The sequence below is a fragment of the Petaurus breviceps genome, unplaced genomic scaffold (genome assembly GCF_028583685.1).
Source record: "Petaurus breviceps papuanus isolate PSGF00001 unplaced genomic scaffold, PetGlider_PUasm1.0 90721, whole genome shotgun sequence".
NCBI classification, from domain to species: domain Eukaryota; kingdom Metazoa; phylum Chordata; class Mammalia; order Diprotodontia; family Petauridae; genus Petaurus; species Petaurus breviceps.
The window spans coordinates 4310715-4337217 of record NW_027187322.1 but is presented as its reverse complement, the minus strand read 5'-3'; the positions used below and the strand labels follow the sequence as shown (position 1 = coordinate 4337217).

Here is a 26503-nt window from a genome sequence, read left to right as displayed (position 1 = left end):
TTACACGGCCAGTTGTTTCTGGGTGTGGTGCTGAGTATCGGAGCCCAGATTTGATCCCCAGGTCATCCCGACACTGGAGCCAGTGCTCTTACTCGCTGTGCTACCTGGCCCCCCAGCATTTTGGAATCTTAATTAGAACAGTATTAACAGCAGAACAAAAGAAATGACAGTGTAAATACTTATGTTAAAGCAAATACATACACGAAGCAGGTTTTAAGGCTTGCAAACCTCTCAGTTGAGCCTCAACAGCCCTGAGTTTCGTAGACTTTGTAGATGGAGAATCTAAGATTCAGAGAAGTAAGTGATTTGCCCAGAGTCATAGGGCTTGTATCTGAGGAAGGATTTGAACCCAGCTCCACTGCCAGTTATTTCTTCGCCATTGGACTAGACTGTAACCTTCTCTTGAGTATTCCAGCATTCTCCAAAGGAGTGCGTGGTCAGTACAAAGCACTTCGAGATTGTAGCAATGAAGTGAGACGATTTAAGCAGCACAGGAGAGCCATTACTCAGGGCTCCTACAATGTCAGCTAACGTGCTTGGGCCATGTAGGCTGTGGGTCAAAGTCGTCTGCCCACCCTAGGTGGAGCTGGGAGACACAGAGCCTTCCACTGATTCATGCATGACCTACAATGGATAACCCTTGAATTTACCTAGGGTGATTAGGCAAGTTGATGGGATGGGTAGGCAAAGGGTGTGTGTATGTGGGTTGGTCTCTACCCTGGAGGGGAACATGAAGTCAGAAGAGCACCTGGCATCTAGAAAGCACTTAACAAATGCTTATTGACTGACTGACTGACACAATGGATGATAGCATCTGTCTACTCTCTGAGAACCAGAGACAAACTTGACCCTTTTCCAGCACGTCCACTCAATGGGGCAGAATGTGTGGTTGCCAATATCTGATCCTTACTCCTGCATGGGATAAGGTCAGCAGTTTGATGCTCACATTGAGGGTCTGACAAAACTGGGCCCTCCCTCCTCCCTGAAGGACCTTTAGTGGTGCCCTCTTACCTCTAGGGTTAAGTACCAACTTCTCTCTCTGTCATTTAAAGCTCACAAAGCAGCTCCAATTTACTTTTTCCAAATTTATTTAACATTGTTCTTTCAGGAACTCTCCATTCCAGCGGAGATGGATTATCAGTTATTCCCTGAATTTAACATTGCATCTATCACCTCCTTGTCTTTGCCCAGGTGTGCCCCATGCCTGGAATGCACTCACTCCTTACATCTCTTCAGATTCTTAGCTTTCCTCATAGCTCAAAAGGCAACTTCTCCATGAAGCCTGTACTGATTTCTCTAATGCCATCCCAAGCCAGATTTGTTATTTATTCCCTCCTTAATTAATCTTGCATCATTTATCTGTTGTATCTTCTGGAATGTCAGAAGCTCCTTAAAGCCAGAATAGTTTCATTTTTGTCTTTGAACTCCCAATGCCTAGTAAATGGCCTGGCACATAGTAGGTGTTAAAAGAAATATTTGTTGGATTGAATTGGATAGCTTCTTAAAATAGAAAATATCAGAAGTGGGCGGGGGGAGTCAAGATGGCAGAGTAGAAACAGGACTTCCACTGGGCTCCTGCTCCCACTATCTCCAATTCATGTAAAAGGGGACTCTGAACAAACTTTGGAGCTACAGAACCCACAAAATGACACAGAGAAGCTAACCTCCCACTGAGGACAGGCCAGCAAACCAGCAGGATGCAGCCAGCACAGTGCTCTGGGAGCCAAGCCCAGCCCCACTGGAGCCCAAGCTGGAGGTCTGAGCCCCAGGGGAGGCCTGACCAGCCGCCTGCCAGAGGGACTCCACACCATCAGCAGCTGTGGCTGTTTCCAGAATTATCAATCTATAGATGCTAAGGACAAAGTGAGAGGTCAGTGCAGTGTGGACTTTGGGATCCGGGAGCTGGGAGAGCAGTCGGGCCTTTGCCCCTGGGGGGAGAAGCCACTGAGGCACAGTCGCCATGTAGCTGCAGCCACACGTGACAGCTTCAGCTACTAGCTTCCTGTAAGAGGACCAAGCACCAGTCTGAGGGGTAATCGCTTTTGCTTTAACCTGCTTGGATCTGGATTGTGGTCTAGGGTGGAGGTCCTGGGGTGTGTGACCAGCTTGCCAGAGTGTGTGGAGGCTTCAGAGAGAGCACCCAACTAATACCTTCGGCAGCTGAGAAAACCCCAGGGATTTGGGACAAAGCCCTCTTCTATGGAAGCAGAGTCCTACTGTGTCAAAAAGTCCAAAAGTCAAGTAATTGAGTGGCAACATGAGCAAATGAGGGAAGCAAAACAAACAGAGGAATCCAACATTAGACTCCTTTTTGGGGACAAAAAGGATCAAAGCATGGAACAGGAGGAAGACAGTGAAGTCAGAACTCCTGCACCAAAAGCTTCCAAGAAAAATACGAGCTGGTTACAGGCCATAGAGGACCTTAAGAAGGATTTTGAAAAGCAGATAAGAGAAGTGGAGGAAAAATTGGGAAGAGAAATGAGAACAATGCAAGAAAATTATGAAATTAGAGTCAACAACCTGACTGAGGAAAATAACACCTTAAAAAATACACTAACTCATATGGCAAAAGAGGCTTAAAAAGGCAATGAGGAGAAGAATGCCTTAAAAAGCCGAATTTGCCAGATGAAAAAGAATCTCAAAAGCTCATTGAAGAGAATCATTCCCTCAGAATTAGATCGGAGCAAATGGAAGCTAGTCACTTCATGAGAAATCAAGATACTATTAAACAGATCCAAACAAATGAAAAAATAGAAGGCAAGGTGAAATATCTCATGGGAAAAACCACTGACCTGGAAAATAGATCCAGGAGAGATCATTTAAAAATTATTGGACTACCTGAAAGCCATGATCAAAAAAAGAACCTAGAAATCATCCTTCAAGAAATTCTCAAGGAAACCTGCCCTGATGTTTCATAACCAGAGGGCAAAATAGAGGTTGAAGGAATCCACTGATCACCTCCTGAAAAAGATCCCAAAAAGAAAACTCCTAGGAATATTATAGCCAGGTTCCAGAATTCCCAGATCAAGGAGAGAATATTACAAGCAGCCAGGAAGAAACAATTTGAATATTGTGGAAACAAAATCAGGATAACACAGGATCTGGCAGCTTCTACACTGAGGGATTGAAGGGCTTGGAATACAATATTCCATAGGTCAAAGGAGCTGGGATTAAAACCAAGAATCACCTACCCAGAAAAACTGAGTATCATGTTTCAGGGAAAAATATGGTCATTCAGTGGAATAGAGGACTTTCAAGCATTCTTGCTGAAAAAACCATAGTTGAATAGAAAATTTCACATTCCGATACAAGAAGCAAGAGAAGCATGAGAAGGTAAACAGGGAAAAGAAATCATAAGGAACTTATTAAAGTTGAACTATTTACATCCCTACATGGAATAACGATAATTGTAACTTATGAAACTTTTCTGAGTATGAAAATAGTTGAAGGGAATAGAAATATGTATATATATGTCCATATAGGAGGGTATATGGGCATATGAATACATATGGGAATGTGTGTACATATGTGTACAGGTATACATAGACAGGGCACAGGACCAATTTAATAGGAAGGGATGATGCTTAAAAGGTGAAATTAAGAGGTGAGAGAGGAATATAATGAGAGGAGATGGGGAGAGACAGAATGGGGCAAACTATCTCATATAGAAGAGGATGGTTACAATGGAGGGGAAGAACAGGAAGGCAAAAGGGAATGGGTCAACCTTATCCTCATTGAATTTGGCTCAGGGAGGGAATGACATGCACACTAAATAGGGTATCTCACCCTACAGGAGAGTGGGGGGAAGGAGATGAAAGGGGGGATGATGGGAGAGCAGGCTGGGGGGGAGGGAATTTGGAAGCACACACTTTTGAAAAGGGATGGGATTGGGGCGGCCAGGTAGCACAGCAAGTAAGAGCACCGGCTCCAGTGTTGAGAAGACCTGGAGATCGAATCCCGGGCTCAGACACTTAGCACCCACCCAGAAACACCTGGCCGTGTAACCTTGAGCAAGAAGTTACTTAACCCCGATTGCTAAAAAAAAAAAAAATAGGGATGGGATCAAAGTAGAGAATAGAACAAGTGGGAGCTGGGATAGGAGGGAGGGAAATATAGTCAGTCTTTTACAATATATCCACTTTTACAATATCCAATATTTCCATCTATGGAAATGTTTTGTATAGCTACACATATACAACTTATATTGAATTGCTTATCTTCCCAGTAAGGGTGGGTGACAAGGGAGGAAGGGAATGAATCTGGAATTCAAATTTTAAAATCAATGTTTAAAAAAATGTGTATATATATATATATATATACATATATATACTATTATTAATATTATTTTACATGTACCTAGGAAATAAGATATACAGGCCCCGGGGCATAAGGATCCACCGTGCCCTACTGGAAAGTTGGAGGGGGTATGGGAGAAGATATGGGAGAGAGCAGATTGGAGGAGGGGATATCCAGTAGGATTGCTATTTTGGGGTGGTGGGTAGGGGAAAAATGGGGAGAAAATTTGTAACTCAAAATCTTGCAGAAATGAATTATGTAAACCAGAGGTTAATAAAGCATTTGATTTGAAAAAAAATTTTTTTAAAGTAAAAAAAGGAAAAAAAAGAAAAACCTATCAGAAGTGGCAGGCCCTCTCAGGCATCAAATCCATCTCCCTCATTTTACAGAAGAAAGTTCTACAGAAGTTGGCTGTTTGCTTTTTCCTTCACTGTTAATTAAAAGGGATTGGGTTTGGTGCCTGTGCTTGGGAGGCAGAGCTGTGGGCAGTGTCTGGGCTTGTGGGCTGGATCTAGAGGGCGGGCACAGGCTTGTCAACATACAAGAACCAGTGTGTCCCAGGGTAAGACCAAGAAGTAGGCCTCGGCAGGGTTTGATTGAGGTGTTTGGCATGTCTGGGAAAGGAAAAAAGAGCTCCGGCCAGCAGCTGAAGCCAGAGCCTGAAGCACAGTAAGTGCACCCCAAGGAGGAGGGGGGTAGGCTCCTGTGGATGGGGTGGGGGCAGAGGATGGATCTAGAGAGGAAGATCACCCTTCCTCAGGGAGAACGGATCCTGGGCCTGCTCTGCTGGGGAAGCCAGAGGTTCTGGCTCAGGTTCAGGAGAAAGACAGACCTGGAGGCTGAGGACCTAGGTTCAGATTTTAGCTCTGCAAACCTGCTACCTACATCTAGTGACCACTTTCCTGAGAGTACCCACCTCTGTCTTCCCTGCAGCTCTTCCCAACAGTCTTGGAAGTCTGACTGGGATTATCAATCTTATTTGACATGGGGGGAAACTGAGGACCAAAGAGGGTCAGTGCCAGCAAATTAACAATAGATCAGAGACCAGAACCGAGTCTCCTGACCTCCAGGCCAAGGCTCTGTGAGTTCTTGGAGAGCAGACATCTTCTCACTGTTTTGTCCTTGTATCTTTAGCCTGTGGCACAGTTCTTGGCATACAGTAGGTACTTAATAGATACTTGACTAGTTTGCCCAACCCTGAGCTGACAGGGGTAGGAAGGGTGGACAAGGCTTTTCACTGAGGCCCAAGTTTTTGGGGGCTCCCCAGGGGTCTCTATGGTCCCTTTCGGTTCCAAGCCTGATTTTAGAGTTCTTCTCCTAGGGAAATTAGAGAAGAAAGAAAACATAAGAAATTCAATAAAGTTAAACTGTTTAATATTTCTATATGGCAAGATAATATTTGTTACTCTTAGCAACTTTATTACTTAGAAGAATGAGTATATGTAGACAGAGGGTGTGGATATAAGGTGACTTTGATGGAATGATAGCCCCCCAAAACAAAAAAAGGGGTGAGAAATAAAATTGGGCTGGAAGAAGGAAGGGTGATAGTAAATGGGGGTAAATTATCCCACATAAAAGAGGCATGAAAAAGCTACTATAATGGAGGGGAATATGAGGACGGGGTGAGGAGGCAGGCAAAGCTTAAACCTTACTCTCACCAAAATTGGCTCAAAGAGGGAATAACATACACACTCAGTTGGACATAAAAATTTATCTTACCCTATAAGGAAGTAAAAAGAGACAGGGATCATAGAAGGGGGGTGGGGGGAAAGAGACTGATAAAAGGGAAAGTATGTTGAGGAAGGTAGTGATCAGAAGTAAAACACTTGTGAGGAGGGAAAGGATGGGGCGTAAGAGAGAGGACGATAAACAAATGAAAAATAGCATGGAGGGAAAATCATAGTTAGTTATCATAACTATAAATGTGAATGGGATGAACTCACCATAAAACAGACGTTGATAGCTGAATGGATTTAAAACCAGAATCCTGCAATATCTTGTTTGCAAGAAACACATTTGAAGCAGAAACACACACGGTAAAGGTAAGGGACTGGAGCAGAATCTATTATACTTTAGCTGAAGCAAAGAAAGGAGAGGTAGCAATCATGATCTCAGACAAAGCAAAAACAATAGATCTAATTAAAAGAGGTAAAGAAGGAAGCTATATCTTATGAAAAGATACCATAGACAATGAAGTCGTGTCAATACAAAACATATATGCACCAAATGGTATAGTATCTAATTTTTTTAAGAAGTTGAATGAGTTATAGGAGGAAATAGATAATAAAACTTTACTAGTTTTTACTAGCCTCAATTTTCCCCTTTCAGAAGTAGATAAATCTAAACAAAAAATAAACAAGAAAGAAATTAAAGAGGTAAATAAAATTCTGGAAAAGTTAAATATAATATATCTCTGGAGAAAATGGAATCGTAATACAAAGGAATATACATTTTTCTCAGCAGTACATGGCAAAAATTGACTATGCATTGGGACATTAAAACCTCACAACCAATTGCAGAAATAGTAAATGCATCCTTTTCAGATCATAATGTAATAAAAATTATATTCCATGATGGACAATGGAAAGAGAGATTAAAAATCTTTTTTTTTAAAGCAATCGGGGTTAAGTAACTTGCTCAAGGTTACACGGCCAGTTATTTCTGGGTGTGGTGCTAAGTGTCTGAGCCCAGGATTCGATCTCCAGGTCATCCCAACACTGGAACTGGTGCTCTTACTTGTTGTGGTACCTGGCCACCCCAGAAATTAAATAATCTAATCCTAAAAAACAAGTGGGTCAAAGAAGAAATCATAGAAATAACCAATAATTTCATTAAAGAAAATGACAGCAATAAAACAACCTACCAATTTTTTTTTTTTTGCTTTTTGGAGGGCAGTTGGGTTAAGTGACTTTCCCAAGGTCACACGGCTAGTTTTTGTGTTAAGTGTCTGAAGCCAGATTTGAACTCAGGTCCTCCTGACTCCAGGACCAGATCTCTATTCACTGTACCACCTACCCGCCCCCAACCTACCAAAATTTATGGGAGGCAGCCAAAGTGGTACTTAGGGGAAATTTTATGTCTGTAATTGCTTACAACAATAAAATAGAGAAAAAAGATCAATGAATCAGGCATACAACTAAAAAGACTAGAAAAAGAACAAATTTTAAATCCCTAATTAAATACCAAATTGGAAATCCTGAAAATCAAAGGAAAGATTAATAAAATTGAAAGTAAGAAAACCATTGACTAACAAAACCAGAAACTGGTTTCATGAAAAAAAAAACAATAAAATAGATGAAGCACTGATTAATTTGATTTAAAAAAGGAAAGAGGAAAACAAAATTACTAGTATAAAAAAAGGAGGTGAATTCACCATCAATGAAGAGGAAATTGAGACAATTGTTAAGTGTTATTTTGCCTAATTACATACCAATAAATTTGACAATCCAAATTAAATGGATGAATAGGTACAAAAATATAAATTACTCAGATTAACAGAAGAAATAAAATACCTAAATAACCCGATTTTAGAAAAAGAAATTGAACAAGCCATCAATGAAGTCCCTAAGAAAGTATCTTCAGGACAAGATGGATTCATAAGCGAATTCTACCAAATATTTAAAGGACAATTAATCCCAATACTACATAAACTACCGTGTTTCCCCGATAATAAGACCTATTCTGAAAATAAGCCCTACCCTTACTGTGTAAGATTCCTCTAAAATAAGCCCTCCCCCGAAAATAAGCCCTATTGAGATTGCTACTGTAGTGAAGGTGATCCCCTGCGCTACACGCTACATTGTGGTACTCTCTGTATGTACCGTTCCCCCCCCCCCATGAAATGCACGCTGCGCTCCGAGCTGCATCCAATCAGAGCTGCAGCAGTGAGCGTGTCATCCTCTTCTTCCCCAGTGATTTGCTTGCTGGCGCCATTGAGAGCAGTGCCGCGGAGGAGAGCTGAGGCAGACAACATAATAATAATAATAAGCACTCTGGTGTTTTTCTTTCCAAAAAATATAATAAGACAGTGTCTTATTATCGGGGAAACACGGTATCTGGAAAAATAGGTGAAGAAGGAGCCCTACCAAATTCCTTTTATGACACAGATATGGTGGTGATTGTTGTGTTTGTCCTGATCAGAGAAATGCACATTAAGACAACTTTGAGCCACACTTATCAGAGTGGCTAATATGACAAAAAAGGGAAACACTGAATGTTGGAGGGGATGTGGGAAAACTGGGACACTAATGTTTGTTGATGGAGTTGTGAACTGATCCAACCATTCTGGAGAACAATTTGGAACTATTTCCAAAGGGTTATAAAACTGTGCATACTCTTTGATCTAGCGATACCACTGTTAGGTCTATAATCCAAAGATATATCTCCAAAAGGGAAAAAAAAAATCTATTTGTACAACAATATCTATAGCAGCTCTTTTTGTGATAGCTAAGAATTGGAAATCAAAGGCATGCCCATCAGTTGGGGAATGGCTAAACAAGATGTGTTATATGATTGTAATGACATATTATTATGCTGTAAGAAATGACAAGCAGGATGATTTCAGAAAAACCTGGAGTTAAACGAACTAATGCATAGTGAAGAGAACAGAACCAGGAGAGCTCTGTGCACGATAACACCAATATTGTTCAACGAAGAACTGGAATGACTTAGCTATTCTCAGCAATACAATGATTCAAGACAAGCTCGAAGGACTAAGGAGGAAGCACATCATCTGCCTCCAGAGAAAGAACTGATACCGATTGAATACAGACCGAACCAGGCTATTTTTCACTCTTTCATTTTTTTCTTGTACAAGATGACTAATGCGGACATGTTTTACATGATTGCACATGTATAGCCTATATTTGATTGCTTACCATCTCAGGGAGGGATGGAATTTGGAACTCAAAACTTTAAATACAAATGTTCAAATTTAAAAAACATAGAGGTGATAGCACCTGCCCACAACATTGCTTTGAGGATCAAATATGATAATAATTGTAAATGTTTTTCCAACCTTAAAGATACATACACAATAATTTGAGGAGGAGAGAAAGGAGAGCACCCACAGCTAGGGGACCCCGGAAAGGGAAAGAGGGAACAAACATTGCTCCATAGTACTATGGGCTAGGTGCTGTACTAAGCATTTTACAATCATCTCATTTGATTGTTACAACAGCTCTGCAAAGTGGGTGCTATTATTAACCCCATTATCCACATTCAGAGAAACATGACTAATAAGGAAACTGAGGCAAACAAAGGTTAAGTGACTTGCCCAGGGTCATAGCGCTAGTAATGGTCTGAAGCTGGATTTGAACTCACATCTTCCTGACTCCAGGACCAACACTCTATCCACTGCACCACCAACTGTTGCTGGCTTTGGGGGGAAAGAATACAAAGTTTAGGTAAAAACCTGACCCTGGAGACATGATGATAAAGTAGACAGAATGCTGGTCAAAGGACCTGGATTCAAATCCTACCTGTATCACTAATAACCTGTATGATCTTTGGCAAGTCTCTTCTCCTCTCTGTGCCTCAGTTTCCTCATCTGTAAAATGGACTCAGGTCTCTTCTAGCTTTGAACTTAGGAGTTCTCCTACAGCTCATAGTCCAATAGACGGCCCTAATCCATCACATCTCTATCAGCAGAGCCGGATGTTTGATCATGAGTCTCCTGGTCATTATGTGGGTCAGAGTTCTTAAGACTTTCAGAGTTGTTCCTTCTTATAGCGTTGTTACTCTTTAAATTGTTCTCCTAGCTCCACTCACTTTGCTCTGCATCAGTTTATGTACATTTCCTCTGGTTTCTGTCTAGCTAGCACCTTCATCTTTTCTCTTTTTAAGTATTTTGTTAAGTATTTACCAATTACACATAAATCATTTTTAAAAATTTTGAGTTCCAAATTCTTTGCCTTCCTCCTAACCCTGCCCCCTTCACAAGAAAGCAAACAATTTGACATCTATTATTACAGTCATGCAAAACCTATTTCCATATTAGTAATTTTCCAAAAGAAAACAAACAAAATTAAAAAATAAAGTTTAAACAAGTATGCTTCAATCTGCATTCAGAGTCCATCATTTCTCTCTCTGGAGGTGAGAAGGATTTTTCATCATGGGTCCTTTGGAATTGTCTTGAATCATTGTCTTGATCAGAATAGCTAAGTCAGTCACAACTGACCATTGCAAAAATACTGCTATTACTGTGCACAATGTTCTCCTGGTTCTGCTCACTTCACTTTGCATTAGTTCATATGAGTCTTCCCCAGTTTCTCTGAAACCATCCTCTTCGTCATTTCTTATAGCACAATAGTATTTCATCATAATCATATGCCACAAATTCTTCAGTCATTCTCCAGTTGATGAGCATTCCCTCAATTTACAATTTCTTTTTTTCATTTTTCAAATTTTATGTTTATTTTTAGTTTAGAACATTCATTTCTACAAGATTTTGAGTTACAAATTTTCTCCTCGTCTTTCCCCAACCCACCACCCCAAAACAGTGATCCCACCGAATAACCCCTCTCCCAATCTGCTCTCTCCTATATCCTCCTCCATTCCCCCTCTGACATTCCAGTAGGGCAAGATGTATGTCCATACCCCAGTGCCTGTATATCTTATTTCCCAGTTGCATGTAACATAAAAATAATAATTTTTAAAAAATTGATTTTAAAACTTTGAATTCCAGATTCTTTCCCTTCTTCCCTCATCACCCACCCTTACTGGAGAGATAAGCAGTTAAATACAGGTTGTACATGTATAGTTATGCAGAACATTTCCATAGTAGATATATTGTGAAAGACTGACTATATCTCCCTCCATCCTATCCCGCTCCCCCACTTGTACTATTTTCTGCCTTCACCCTGTCCCTTTTAAAAAGTGTGTGATTCTAACTACCCTCTAACCCAATCTGCCCTCCCTTCTAAATTATCCCCCCTCTTATCCCCTTCCCCCCTACTTTCCTGTAGGGTTAAGCTGTATTCAGTGAAAGTAAGGTTGATTCATTCCCTTTTGCCTTCCTGTTCTTCCCTTGCATTATAACAGTTTTCCCTTGCCTCTTTTATATGAGATAATTTACCCTACTCTGTCTCTCCCTATCTCCTCTCATTATCTTCCTCTCTCACATTTTAATTTCAGTTTTTAAATATCATCCCTTCCTGTTTAATTGATCCTGTGCCCTCTCTGTATGTATACCTGTATACATATAGACACACACATTCACATATGTATTTGTACACACATATACCCTCCTATATAGACATATATGTGCATGTGTGTATATATATATATATACTTATATTCCTTTCAACTATCCCCATACTGAGAAAAATTTCATAAGTTACAATTATAGTTTTTCCATATAGTAATGTAAATAGTTCAACTCTGATAAGTTCCTTATGGTTTCTTTTCCCTGTTTACCTTTTCATGCTTCTCTTGCTTCTTGTATCTGAATGTCAAATTTTCTATTCAGCTCTGGTTTTTTTCATCAAGAATGCTTGAAAGTCCTCTATTCCACTGAATGACCATATTTTCCCCTGAAACATGATACTCAGTTTTTCTGGGTAGGTGATTCTTGGTTTAATTCCAGCTCCTTTGACCTCCAGAATATCATATTCCAAGTCCTCCAATCCCTTAATGTAGAAGATAGAACTGCTAGGTCCTGTGTTATCCTGATTGTGTTTCCACAATATTCAAATTATTTCTTCTTGGCTGCTTGTAATATTTTCTCCTGGGAGATCTGGGAACTCCAGAAACTGGCTATAATATTCCTAGGAGTTTTCTTTTGGGGATCTTTTTCAAGAGGTGATCAGTGAATTCTTTCTTTCCATTTCTATTTTGCCCTCTCGTTCTGCAACATCAGGGCAGGTTTCCTTGAGAATTTCTTGAAGGGTGATTTCTAGGTTCTTTTTTTGATCATGGCTTTCAGGTAGTCCAATAATTTTTTTTAAAGCAATCGGGGTTAAGTAACTTGCTTAAGGTTACAAGGCCAGTTACTTCTGGGTGTGGTGCTAAGTATCTGAGCCCACATTTGATCCACAGGGCATCTCGACACTGGAGCTGGTGCTCTTACTCGCTGAGCCACCTGGCCTCCCCTAAGCAATTGGGGTTAAGTAACTTGCTCAAGGTTACACAGCCAGGTGTTTCTGGATGGGTGCTAAGTGTCTGAGCCTGGATTTGATCTCCAGGTCATCCCGATACTGGAGCTAGTGCTCTTACTCGCTGTGCTACCTGGCCTCCCCATAGTCCAATAATTTTTAAATGATCTCTCCTGGATCTATTTTCCAGGTCAGTGGTTTTTCCGATGAGATATTTCACATTGCCTTCTATTTTTTTTATTTGTTTGGATCTGTTTAATAGTATCTTGATTTCTCATGAAGTCACTAGCTTCCATTTGCTCCAATCTAATTCTAAGGGAGTGATTCTTTTCAGTGAACTTTTGAGATTCTTTTTTCATCTGGCAAATTCGGGTTTTTAAGGCATTCTTTCCCTCATTGACTTTTTTTTTTTAAGCAATCGGGGTTAAGTAACTTGCTCAAGGCTACACGGCCAGCCATTTCTGGGTGTGGTGCTGAGTATCTGAGCCCGGATTTGATCCAGGTCATCCCCACACTGGAGCCAGTGCTCTTACTCGCTGAGCCACCTGGCCGCCCCTAAGCAATTGGGGTTAAGTAACTTGCTCAAGGTTACACGGCCAGGTGTTTCTGGGTGGGTGCTAAGTGTCTGAGCCCGGGATTCGATCTCCAGGTCTTCTCAACATTGGAGCCAGTGCTCTTACTCGCTGTGCTACCTGGCTGCCCCCGTCATTGACTTTTTGGGCCTCTTTTGCCATATGAGTTAGTGTATTTTTTAAGGTGTTATTTTCTTCAGTCAGGTTGTTGACTCTCATTCCATAATTTTCTTGCATTGTTCTCATTTCTCTTCCCAGTTTTCCCTCCACTTCTCTTATTTGCTTTTCAAAATTCTTCTTAAGGTCCTCTATGGCTTGTAACCAGGTCGTATTTTTTGTGGAAGCTTTTGGTAAAGAAGTTATGACTTCACTGTCTTCCTCATGTTCCATGCTTTGATCCTTTTTGTCCCCAAAATAGGAGCATAAAGTTGGGTTGCTCTGTTTGCTTTGCTTCCTTTGCCTGCTCATGTTGCCACTCAATTACTTGATTTTTGGGCTTTTTGCCACAGTAGGACTCTGCTTCCATAGAAGAGAGCTTTGTCCCAAATCCCTGGGGTTTTCTCAGCTGCCAAAGGTATTAGTTGGATGCCCTCTCTGAAGCCTCCATATGCTCTGGCAAGCTGGTCATGCACCCCTGGACTTCCACCCTATACCACAATCCAGATCCAAGCAGGTTAAAGCAAGAGTAACTACCCCTCAGACTGGTGCTTGGTCCTCCTACAATCTGAAAGCCAGGAGCTGAAGCTTCCACATATAGGTGGCTGCAGCGGTGCCTCAGTGGCTTCTCCCCACAGGGGCTAAGGCCTGACCACTCTCCAAAACTATCGGATCCCAAAGTCCACACTGCACTGACCTCTCACTTTGTCCGTAGCATCTATGGGCTGATAATTCTGGAAACCTCCACAGATGCTAGTGATCTGAAGTCCCTCCAGCCAGCGGCTGGTCAGGCCTGCCCTGAGGCTACAACCTCTGGCTGGTGCAGGTGCTGGGGTCAGCTCCCAGAGCGCTGCACTGGCCCCTTCCTACCAGACTGCCAGGCTGTCTTCAGCAGGAGGTTAGCTTCTCTGTGTCATTTTGTGGGTTCTGTAGCTCCAAAGTTTGTTCAGAGTCACCTTTTACATGAATTGGAAGAGGTGGGAGCCAGAGCCCGGAGGAAGTCCTGTTTCTACTCCTCAAGTACATTTCTTTTAAACAACATATTGTAGGATTCTCATTTTTAATCCAACTGCTAGACATTTCCTTTTTATGGGTGAGTTTATTTCAGTCACATTCATAGCTATGATTGCTAGCTATCTTTATTAATTACTCATTACATTCCCCTCCTTCCTGTTTTCTTCTGTTTATTCTTCCCTCTCACTTTTTATCCTGTCACTCCTCTACAGATTGTTTTGCTTTTGACCATATCCTTCTTTTATCTGCCCTCCCTTTTATTACTCCTCCCACCCCCCTTATTTTCTTATTCTTTTCCTCTCTTTCCTGTGGGGTAAGATAGATTTCTGTTACCAATTGAGTGTGTGTGTGTGTGTGTGTGTGTGTATTCCCTCTTTGAACCAATTTAGATATGAATGAGATTCAAGCATTTTCCCCCACCATTTTCTCTACTGTAAAAGCTCTTCTTTGTGTGCCTCTTATATATAATTTCCCCCATTCTTCCTCTCTCTTTCTCCTTCTCCCAGGGCATCCCTTTTTCTTGCCTATACACTTTTTTTTTACATTATGCTACCATATTGACTCATTCCTGCACCCTTTTTCTTTTTCTAATAATATTTTTTCCAATTACATGTAGAAACAATTTTATGTTAAAAAAAATTTTAAACAATTTTAACATTCATTTTTTTTAATTTTGAGTTTCAAATTTTCTGTTTTTCTCCCTCTCCTCCCCTTTCCCTGAGACAGCAAGCAATTTGGTATAGGTTATACATATGCAATTATGCAAAACACATTCCCACATTGATCATGTTGTGAAAAATACATGGACTAAAAAAAACATGAAAAAAATAAAGTGAAAAATTGTATGCTTTGATCTGCATTCAGACTCTTATCAGTTCATACCCTCTCTTTATGTGGAATCTTTCTAACTGCTCTAATAATGATGAAATTTTTAGAAGATATATGTATTATCTTCCCATACAAAAAGGTAAACAATGTAACCTTATTAAGTCTCTTATAATTCTATTTCATATTTATTTTTTTGTGCTTCTCTTGAGTCTTGTATTTGAAAGTCCAATTTTCTTTTCTTTTCTTTTCTTTTTGCCTTTTGGATGGCAATTGCGGTTAAGTAACTTGCCCAAGGTTACATGGCTAGTTTGTGTGTGTGTGTGTGTGTGTGTGTGTGTGTGTGTGTGTGTGTGTGTATTAAGTATCTGAGGTCGGAACCAAACTCAGATCCTCCTGACTCCAGGGCCAGGGCTTTACTCACTGCGCCACCTAGCTGCCCCAAAACAATTTTTTTTAACATTTGTTTTTTTTAAAACTTTTAGTTCCAGATTTTTTCCCTTCTTCCCTCCTCACCCGCCCCCACTGGGAAGATAAGCAATTCAGTATAGCTTGTACATGTGTAGTTATCCAAATGATTTCCATAATTGTTATATTGTGAAAGACTAACTATGTTTCCCTTCATCCTGTTCTGCCCCCCACTTATTCTAATTTCTCCTTTGACCCTATCCCTTTTTAAAAATGTTGCTTCTAACTACCCTCTCCCCCAATCTGCTTTCCCTTCTATCATCCCCCCTCTTATCCCCTTCCCCCTTATTTTCCTGTAGGGTAAGATATCCAATTGAGTGTGTTTGTTATTCCCTCCTTAAGCCAAATTCAATGACAGTAGGGTTGACCCATTCCCTTTCACCTTCCTGCTCTTCCCCTCCATTGCAACAGTTTTCCCTTGCCTCTTTTATACTAGATAATTTACCCTGTTCTATCTCTCCCATTCTCCTTTTCCCAATAAATTCCTCTCTCACCTCTTAATTTTATTTTTTAGATATCATCCCTTCATATTCAACTCATCCTGTGCCCTCTGTCTATGTATACATGAACATATATATGCCCACACTCACATATATATTTATATATACACATACACCCTCCAATACATATATATTCCCTTCAACTATCCTCATGCTGAGAAAAGTCTTATGAGTTACAATGATCGTCTTTCCATGTAGGAGTGTAAATAGTTCAACTTTAATAAGTTCCTTATGATTTCTTTTTTCTGTTTACCTTCTCATGCTTCTCTTCCTTCTTGCATTTGAAAATCACATTTTCTGTTCAGTTTGGTTTTTTTCATCAAGAATGCTTGAAAATCCTCTATTTCATTGAATGACCATATTTTTCCTCTGAAGCATTATATTCAGTTTTGTTGGGTAGGTGATTCTTGGTTTTAGTCCTAACTCCTCTGACCTCCAGAATATCATATTCCAAGCCCTTTGATCCCTTAATGAAGAAGCTGCTAGGTCTTGTGTTATCCTGATTGTGTTTCCACAATATTCAAATTGTTTCTTTCTGACTGCTTGCAGTATTTTCTTCTTGACCTGGGAACTCTGGAAACTGGCTATAATATTCCTAGGAATTTTCTTTATGGGATCTTTTTCAGGAGGTGATCGGTGAATTTGTTCAATTTCTATTTTGCCCTCTGGTTCTAGAATATCAGGGCAATTTTGCTTGAGAATTTCTTGAAGGATGATTTCTAGGTTCTTTTTTTCATCATGGCTTTCAGGTAGTCCAATAATTTTTAAATGATCTCTCCTGGATCTATTTTCCAGGTCAGTGGTTTTTCCAATAATATATTTCACATTGCCTTCTATTTTTTAAATTTGTTTGGATCTGTTTAATAGTATCTTGATTTCTCATAAAGCCATTAGCTTCCATTTGCTCCAATCTAATTTTGAAGGAATTATTCTCTTCAGTGAGTTTTTGAAATTCCTTTTCCATCTGGCAAAATTGGCTTTTTAAGACATTCTTCCCCTCATTGGCTTTTTGGGCTTCTTTTGCTATTTGGGTTAGTCTATTTTTTAAGGTGTTATTTTCTTCACTGTATTTTTGGGTCTCCTTTAGCAGGCTGTTGAGTTGCTTTGCATGATTTTCTTGCGTCATTCTCACTTCTCTTCCCAATTTTTCCTCCACTTCTCTTACTTGATTTTCAACATCCTCCTTGAGCTCCTCCATGGCCTGTCACCAATTCATATTTTTATAGGAAGCTTTTGATGCAGGAATTCTGACTTTGTTGTATTCTTCTGGTTCCGTGTTTTGGTATGGTCTGATTGCACTTCCTTTGCTTGTTCATCTTGCTAGCCAATTACTTGACTTTTGAGCTCTTTGCCACAGTAGAACTCTGCTTCCAGAGTGGAGACAGCTGTGTCCCAAATTGCTGGGGTTTTCACAATTTTGTCAGAGGTCTGAGGAGGGCGTCCTCTCTACAGCCACCTCAAGCTCTGGCACACTGGCGTTCCTCACCCCAGGACCACTGCCCAAGATCCAAGAAGTTCAAAGCAAGAGTACTTACCCTCTGAATGGTCGCTTGGTTCCCCTACACTCTGCAGGCCAGGAACTCTGGAGGCAGCCATGTGGCAGCAACTACAGCCGCCAACCCACTGCCAGATGGCACCCGGGGGTAAGGGCCAGACCACATTCTTCAGTCCTCCTGTTCCAACAAGGTTCCCCACTCACCTTTCACTTTCTCATTGGCATTTATGGGTTGAGAATCTGGAAACTGCTGCAGCTGCTGGTGATTCACGCTCCTGAAGTCTGTTCCAGCTGGTCTATGCCGCTGGTCGGGGCTGCCCTGGGAAGCTCCCAGCTCGGTGCCATGGACCCTTCCTGCTGGCCTGCCAGGCTGCCTTCAGTGGGAGATTTGTTTCTCTCTGTCCCTTTGTGGGCTCTGTAGCTCTAAAGTTTATTTAGAGTCATATTTTTATAGGTATTGGAGGTGGTTGGTGTGGGAGCTGAAGCAAGTTCCTGCTTTTACTCTGCCATCTTGGCTCTGCCCCCCCCCCATAGTTCTGAAAGGATTTCTCCCCCTTTCTCTTCCTATTTGTTTGTTATGTGACTTTTTATATCTAAATCATATACCCATTTGAAACTTATCTTGGTATGTGGTGTGAGGTGTTGGTCTAAACTTAATTTCTGTCAGACTGCTTTCCAGTTTTCTCAGTAACTTTTGTCAAGTAGTGGGACCTTACCCCTGAAGCTGGAGTCATTGGTTTATCAAAGAATGAACCAGTAGGTTCATTTGCTTCTGAATGTGACAAACCTAGTCTGTTAATGTCATCTGTTGTTAATACCATTGGAGAGGCAGTAAGGACTGTAGGACATTATGTCCCTTCTGTGACGATGGATACTCTGACATCACTTGGGAAATCTTGCTAAGCCCTCACCTCAGACTGTTAGGAGGGGAGGAAAAAAGAATGCCTCCTACCTCTGAACCTGAAGAGGGACCTCACTGCGTCATGTTCCTGGGTTGGAGGGGGCAGGTAATTTGTGATTCAAAATCTGTGGGTCTCACAGACAAGCTTTGGGCAATTGGGCAAATCTCCTCAATGAGGGCCTCCATTTCCTTATTTCTAAAATGAGAGGCTTGAAAGAGGTACTTTTAAAAGTCCTTTCCAGCTCTGATGTTCTATATTCTAAACTTCTCAGATCTAGGATTTTGTTCTAAGGCCCATTTCAGCTCTGACTTTCTAAGCCAATTAAGAGCCAACTAGATTTTTTTCCTTCAGGTCATGCCCACTAACCATGGATACCCCCTAAAGTGCTGCCTTGAGTTCTCTTCCCTATCTACTCTCTGTCTGGGAGATCTCATCAGCTCCCATGGGTCCAATTCTCATCTGAAGGCTGATCATTCTCATGGGTAACTCACAGGTCTCAGTTGCCAGAAGTCCTTTGATCTCATTTGTGAGGGACTCAAGAAGGCCCCTTTCAACATGGTTTGTCTTCTTTGCTGTGCCCCCTTTGGAACCATATATCTCTGTCCAGTCTCTCCTTGGTTACCGAAGTAGACAATGATGTTAGCTGATTCCTGGATGCCTCAGGGTCATCGATGGAAGATGGGGTGTCCAACATCCTCTGGACCGCTGGAATGTCCCAAGGTTGTCCTCTGGCAAAAGAAGTGGGGAAGAAGGAGACATAGGCCACCACCTTTCCTTCCATCCATATTTCCTCCTTAGGGATTCCATTAGAATCCCATGCTTGGTACAATCTTTCTAATGACTCTTATGAACTCACTTGTTAATTTGCAGATGATCTCTAGGGTTTGACCAAATTTCCCCAGCTTAGTCAAACTCTCTTGCTGTGAAATGTCACTGGAGTTTGAAGTACCTTCCACAACTGGGCTAAAGCCTCCAATTCAGATGAACTGATTGATTTTTTTTTCCACCAGGTTAATGTCCCAAAGATCAAAGAGCTAGTGTTTGTAAGTGCTAGCACATCAAACAGGGTTAAGTGACTTGCCCAAGGCCACACAGCTAGTAGGTGCCTGGGGTTAAATTTGAACTCTAGCCCTGGCACTCTAACCACTGCAGCACCTGCCATCCCCTTTCAGACTATCAGCAAACTTCATTTTGATGATTAATCCTCCAACTGTGAAATCCTTGTGCAAGAGCAGTGAGTGGACATATTACTGGAGAGGAAAGTTGCATCTCAATGAAAAGACAGCCCCCAGGTGCTCCCTGGAGAGGCCAAGAAAGGAGGCAGTGCAGTGAATTTTATTGTATGCTTCAAGGACACAAGAAACATTATTTTGTGAGACATTTGGTCACTACATATTACAACATAATCAGACATATTTGCAAAAAGATAACCATGAAAAATGAAGTGGTTGAGAAATTCTATAAGAAGACCTTTCAAATCAAATCAAAATACACACTGACAGTTGGCAGCATGTAGTAAGTGATTAATAAATACTTGTTGATTGATTGACTGAATTTCATCTGGTTAGATCAAACCTGGTGCTAGAGTCTGTCAAAAGCCTGTTGGATCCTGACTCAGTGAACCATGGTTGGAGCTCTCCCTGGGACTTTGTGTCATCTGCAAATTGGATGACTGTGTTATCGATCCCTTTTTCTAGGTCATTGGTAAAAAGCTGAAGCTCCCCAAGGGCAAGCCCAGATCCCTGGGGACGGTCTGCCATTTTGACATTGGACATGAACAATTATTCCTTGAATTCGCCCATTCGGCTAGTTCTTAAACCATCTGATTCTAGTCTAATCCAGATCTCGACATCTCCCCAAGAACAGTAAAAGATACTTAATCAGAAGCTTTGCTGAAGTCTGGAGCAAACGATTCACAGCCTTCTCATCCGCTAGCAGGTTATTCTGTCAAAAAGAGACCCGAAGGTGGTCTGGCCAGACCTGCTCTTAAGGAAGCCACGGCAGCTCATGGCAACAGCTGCTTCTGGCCAGCCCAGAGATCACTTCCTCCAGGACGCTTCTTTATTACCCAGATCAGTAAGGGACTTGACCTTGTCTTTGAGCCTCTTGAATGCACTGGCCAGGTGATGCCATTGGTGTCTTATCTCCCCACCAGACTATACGTTCCATGAGGACAGGGGCCATTTCTTACTTATACTTGACATCTTCTCCAGTGTCCAGCACAGATTCTGCACACAGAAGGTGCTTAATAGAGAGTGCTGAAGCCTTCCCTAATTCCTCCTTGTTCTAGTGGCTTCCTTCTATCGATCATCTCACATTTATCCTGTATAGAGCGTGCTTGTACGTAAGCGGTTCTTCCATCAGATTGGAAGCTCCTTGAAGGCAGGGGTTGTTTTTTTTGCCTCTTTCTGTATCCCCAGCACTTCATACACAGTAGGCACTTAATTGCTTAGGCTTAATTAATTGCTTAAATGCTTATTGACCACCTTACTGAATTGAAATTAGATGAAACAAGGAAAAAGAGTGGCCTGAGCTGGTGTAGTCCCACGGGAAGGGACTAGGGCACATGCTCGCACCCATGAATCACCTCCTCCAAACTGGAAAAGTCTTGTTCACTCAGGCTGTGCTTTGAGTGGCCTGAGGTCTTAGGCACAGAAGACACCTATGGAAGAATCCACCTGCTTCTCTGGATTCCTTACTTGGCCAAAACATTGTTCTTCATTTCTGACAGCTAGAAGGAGAGAGCCAGACTGGACACACTAATGGGGCTGTAGCCATATTCTTCAGTCAAGCTGAGGTTAGCTAGACAATTTATAATCTTTTGAGAATTAAAAAAATCAAATGAGGGTGGTACAAAATTGACAAGATTAGTAAACCCAGTTCATAGGATGGCATAGCACAGTGATCGAGCTGTGATTGGAACGTTCTGGGAAGAAATCCTGCCAGCAGAGCAGGTATTTTCCATCCTATTGCCCGGCACAAGGCAATTTCAATCAATGCTTGATTCTAACAAGAGGCAGCAAGGTTTCTGGTTGGAAAGCCAGTTTCCCTATGCCTTTAGGGTAGGGATATTTAGCCTACCCATAGGCTTTTGCAGTAGCACCAGCTCTCTAGAAGCACAAGAGAATGAAGCAGGGTCAGATTGCACAGTTCCGAAGAGTTTGGCTAGTGATTACTCTGTGTTCATGGTCAGCACTTAGCGCAGTGCCTGTACACAGTAGGAGCTTAAGCACTGTTTGTCATCACTTTCTGAGCTCTCCACATGCCTGAGTCAGACATCTTGGGCTCTGTAGAAGGTTTCTCTGGGTACTTAGTAAAACAAGGCTCATGGTGGGAGGATCTGCTGATTTCCAAGGAGCAGGTGGTGAGATAGGGGAGAACCTGAGGCTTTTCCCCAGGCAAAGCTAGGCAGTGGAGGGGCTTCTTCCAGGGAGGAGGGCATTGGCTAGGGAGTCAAATCCTGAGACTCGCTGGAGGACAATGGGGGTCCCAGCGAGTGACAGCTCCAAAGGCAGCTCATCAAAAGTGGCTGGAGGAGCTGGGTCATCGCTGAGGCAAAGTGAGCCCTCCCCCAGCAAGTCCTGGCCACTCTTTGGTGCAGGACCAACCCCTATGCGGACACCCTGAAGCGCCTCCGGGATGCCTTCAATTCTGGAAGAACCCAGCCAGCCGAATTCCGAGTTAGTCAGCTCCGGGGGCTGAGCCGCTTCCTGAAGGAAAACCGAAAGCTCCTGCTGGACACCCTGGCCCAGGATCTGAACAAGGTGGGCAGGGGAGGGGACCAGGTGGGCCCTGGGGCTCCTGGGTCCAGGGCAGTCCAGGAGAGCAGGAGAGGAGGCCGAATGGAAGGGGAAACTGGGAGTGATGTGGAGTGGAGAGACTAGGCTTGGGAGCTGGGTTTGAATCCCCACTGTTACTTACTAAGGATGTGAATCTGGGCAAGTCCTTTGCCCTCTCTGGGTGGATTGCTGGAACTCTCCTCACCCCAGGCCAAATTTGGGGACTGGACTAGAGGACCTCTAACGTCCCTTCTGGCCTCCCTGATCTGGGTTTCCATCCCCTGCCCGTGTCTTTCCCCTCGCCTCCCTTGGGGGTTTGGTCAAGAGCATTGAACACTGGCTGGCTTGTCATTCCAGCCGACCTTTGAAGCTGATATTTCCGAGATTGTCTTGTGTGAGAGTGAGATCAGGCTTGCTCTGAAGAACCTTGACGCCTGGATGAAGGATGAGCGGGTTGAGAAGAATCTGGTGAGTAGGCAGGGAGCAGAGGGAGGGCCCTGTGGCTGCCTCGCTGTGTCCTCCTTCAGTGTGGGGCAGAGCCGGAGCTGGCTCCCAGGCCTCCATTTGCTGCTGTCCCTCTGGGTGACTGGGGCCCCCTGGGGTGGGGGTGAAGAAAGACGGCTGGGGAAGCCCCTTGAAGAGCTAACAGGCAGCAGGCATCTTGAAAGGCCCCTGGGCCCCGGAAGTGAGGGCCATTTGAACCAAAGGTTCCTAGCAATAAGAATGGCCCAAGAGTGGACTGCGCTGCCTTGGGGGCAGTGAGCTCCCCTCATCAGACGTCTCCAAATGGCAGGTTCAGGACTACTTGGGGAGCCTATGAAGGTAGAGGCTGTGTACGGTCCTGCTCTAAGATGGAAGGATTGTGCCCCAGTCACTGGGCCCTGGCCCTGGGCTACCTATCCCCTGTCCCTTTGTTTCCCTTCCTCCCAGCCTCCCACTGCCTGAGTGAGGAGGGCAGGGGGAGAGGGAAGGATGGCAGCTCCCTCCTTCCTACCCCCCTTCTCCAGTCTGGGTTCCTGAATTTCCTTTGGGGGGTTGGGATGTACATCTGGATCCGCCTCAGGGACCTCTCTGTCTCCTTCCCCTGTCTCCAGGCTACCCAACTGGACTCAGCTTTCATCCGGAAGGAGCCCTACGGTGTGACCCTCATCATCGCCCCCTGGAACTACCCTTTGAACCTCTTACTGGTGCCTTTGGTGGGGGCCGTTGCTGCAGGTAAGAAGTAGGCCATGGGCAGAGGATGCCCAGTCCCTCCTGGGGCTCCCTGACACAGGCCGTTCCCCTCGCCCTTGGGGCAGTTGTTGTCCTGTAGCCACAGGGGCTGACGGGGTACACTGAGGCCAGTGTGGTGCAATGGGCTGAGCACGGCCTCAGGTACTCCTAGCTGCATGAGTCACTTCTGTCTCTGGTTCTGTTTCCTTCTCTGTAAAATGAGGGGCACTCCCAGCTCTAACTCCAGGCTCCTTCAAGACCACCTCATACCCATTATCCCATTGGAGCCCCACAGCGGCTCCATTTTACAGATGAGGAAACTGGGACTTTGGGAGGAGGAGTGACTTACTGTCTCAGGGTCACATGACCAGTGAGGGACAGGAGCAGGACTTGAACCCAGGTCTACCTGATTCTAGGTCCATTCCTCTAACCACAACCCTACACTGTCTCCTGAAGGGGCTGTGTGCCATCCTTCCCCCAAATTCCTAGAAGGAAAGTGGCTTGCAAACCTTCAACTCCTTAGAAATGGGTCTCAAATGGCCAGTGAATAAGAGCACCGGCCCCAGCGTTGGGAGACCTGGGATTGGTTCTGGCCTCAGATACTTGGCTCACACACACACACACACACACACACACACACACAAAATAATCGTGTAACCTTGAGCAAGTTACTTAACCCTGATTGCTTTAAAAAAAAAAAAGAAATGGGTCTCAAAGTCAGGGCTCCCTGCTTTCTCCCAGCAAGTCTGGTCTCGTGTCCATCTCAGTCTGGTGCACGTCTGTCTCACATGCAGAAGGTGTGCCTTCAGAGAGGCTATGACAGCTAGCCCAGGAATCTGTCCCACCCCTCTCCAAGGAGCCAGGAGCCTGGCTACTCCATTCTTCTGAGAAGAGTGCCAGACTGGAAGCCTATCTATCTACCCTCAGAAACATTGCTAGACTAGATTGAAGTCACTTTCCTGGTCCTTAGAGAGTTTCCTCTTTGGCTACCCTAAGCTTGTACCCAAAGGCTTGACCCCTTCCCACCAAATGCTAGTCACAGAAAAGACCATCCCAAGTAACCCATCCGAACAGAAGTCAGGGAAGTCATCCATTCAGTCGGCCAATCAATAAGAATTTATGAAGCACCTATTTTATGTGCCAAGCCCTAGGGACCCGAAAAGAGGCAAAAGAAAGTCCCCGCCCTCCTGGAGCTCGGCATCGCATGGAAAATCAGCATATACCCAATGGCTTTCCAACAGGATCTTGTCTGATCCTCGCATCAGTCCTGGGAGGGAGGGGCTCTTATTATCCCCACTTTACAGATGAGAAAACTGTGATTTGCCCAGAGTCATCCTGATAGCAAGTGTCTGTGGCCAGATTTGAATTCAGGTCTTTCCAACTCCAGGTCCAACATTCTAACCACTGCACCACCACCAAGGGTGTCTACAAAGGAGAATATGTCAGATAATAGAGTGAATGAATTTTCTCACTGAGAGGGAGATATGTCATATCAACAGAGACAGAGACAGAAACAGAGACAAACAGAGACAGAGATGGAGAGAGACAAAGAGACTTGAGGAGGGGGAGAAGAGGAGGGGAGAGACACATAGACAGTGCCCTTGATCTCATCCAAGAGGAAATTCCCCTAAGTCTCTCAAGAGACAAAATGAAAATCAGGACCTTGCTGAGGAGCTGACTTCCCCTACATATCGCTTTCCAAAGTCTTCTCTCTCTTTTGTGCTGCACTTGGTCCCAAAGAGCAGTGGGAACTCCCAAAGCAAGAAAGAGGAAGGTTTCTCTTTCCCAAAGCTCTCTGTCTATCTCAGCCCCATCATTTTCTCCACCAATAGAGTCTTCTGCCAATGGTCCAGACTTGAGCCCTGGGTTACATACTCATCCCTTCTCTGTCCCTCTCTCTTTATGCCCATCAGTCTTTGCCTGGATCTCCTGAACCACTCTGGAATCAGGAAGGCTCCTTCCCCTTTCCTCTCCACTCATCCCCCTTCCTCCTCGTGGCCAGGAAGAATTGGGGGAGATTCTTGGCAGTGGTGGGGGCAGGGCTGACAAAACTTAGGTGGGGAGAGCACAGCAGGGAAGGGATAGCCGGAGAAAAGGGTGGAGGGGACATCAGCCCAGAAGGAGGAAGGAGTCAGAACCTGTCTCTTCTCACCCTCCCTCCTGGCAGGCAACTGTGTGGTTTTAAAGCCCTCGGAAATGAGCAAGGGCATGGAGAAGGTCATTGCTGAGGTGCTGCCCCAATACCTGGACAAGGTGAGGGGGCCCAACCTAGGAAACTTGGGCCTCTCCAGCCTGAGGCCTCAGAAGCCTTCCCTTTAAAGAATTCCCCAGACCTTTGGAGCCTCCTTTCTGGCTGTGGCCTCTCTCCCTCTGGTTCCTTCTCAAGGGGACATTTGGGGTTTGGAGTGGTTGGCCAAGGCAAGGGGAGGAACACAATTCAGGACCTGGCTTTCCTTGGGACCCTCAATTCAGTGAAATCTCTTGGGTAAAGCAAGGTGGTGGTGAAGGGGTGGGAGTCAAGTGTTTTGGAGTGAAGGAGGCTCTGGACCTGTTTCCTTGTCTGTAAAATGAAAGGATTGGAATAGACCCCCTCCAGCTCTGTCTATGACACTACGACCATGTAGCCCAGACAGATCTCCAGGCTCCAGCCACACTATCTCCCCAACAGCCTCCCTCCAACCCTTGCCTTCAGGGGGTTCCCTTCCCTTGAAAGGATTTGCTCCTGATTTTCTCTCCTCCCTAGCCATTCCATACTTGGTTCATGAGCTTTCTCTCAGCCATTCTGAGGACATTGAACTTAAAGGCAGAGGCAGAGGACCTGAATTCCAGTTCTGCCTCTCCTCCTTAATCTCTGTGGGACAGTAGGCAGTCAGTGAACTTTTGGGGGCCCATTTCCTCCTTTGTAAAGTGGGGAGCTGCATCCAGAATGTTCCCTGAGGTCCTTCAATCCCTAAATTGGATGTCACCTTCCTTCCTCTGGGCACTGGCCTGGGGAGAAGATCCAGTCATCCTGGCTAGGGGCTTCCAGGCCAGGAGCTCTTGGGAATGGGTAGTTCCATCCTGGGTTTCAGAACTGCTTTGCCACGGTGCTGGGAGGTCCTGAGGAGGCCACTATTCTGCTCAAGAACAAATTTGACTACATCTTCTTCACAGGTGAGCTGGGGCTGGGCAGCCTGGCCTGGGCAACCTGG

General features: G+C 43.8%; 1 protein-coding gene across 2 annotated transcripts in view; it reads left to right on the top strand.

Annotated features, from left to right (window-relative positions):
• Positions 1-4812: 4812 nt before the first annotated feature.
• LOC138144929 (aldehyde dehydrogenase family 3 member B1-like) overlaps positions 4813-26503 on the top strand; it is a 29217-nt gene continuing 7526 nt past the window's right edge. For both annotated transcript variants that reach the window (XR_011164045.1, XM_069066510.1), the window contains exons 1-6: positions 4813-4965; positions 21923-22085; positions 22458-22568; positions 23195-23315; positions 25480-25565; positions 26384-26465. Coding sequence is in view for 1 of the 2 variants with exons in the window: in XM_069066510.1 (XP_068922611.1) it covers positions 4907-4965; positions 21923-22085; positions 22458-22568; positions 23195-23315; positions 25480-25565; positions 26384-26465 (622 nt within the window). In the remaining variant the exon portion in view is untranslated. The remainder of the gene's footprint in view (positions 4966-21922; positions 22086-22457; positions 22569-23194; positions 23316-25479; positions 25566-26383; positions 26466-26503) is intronic.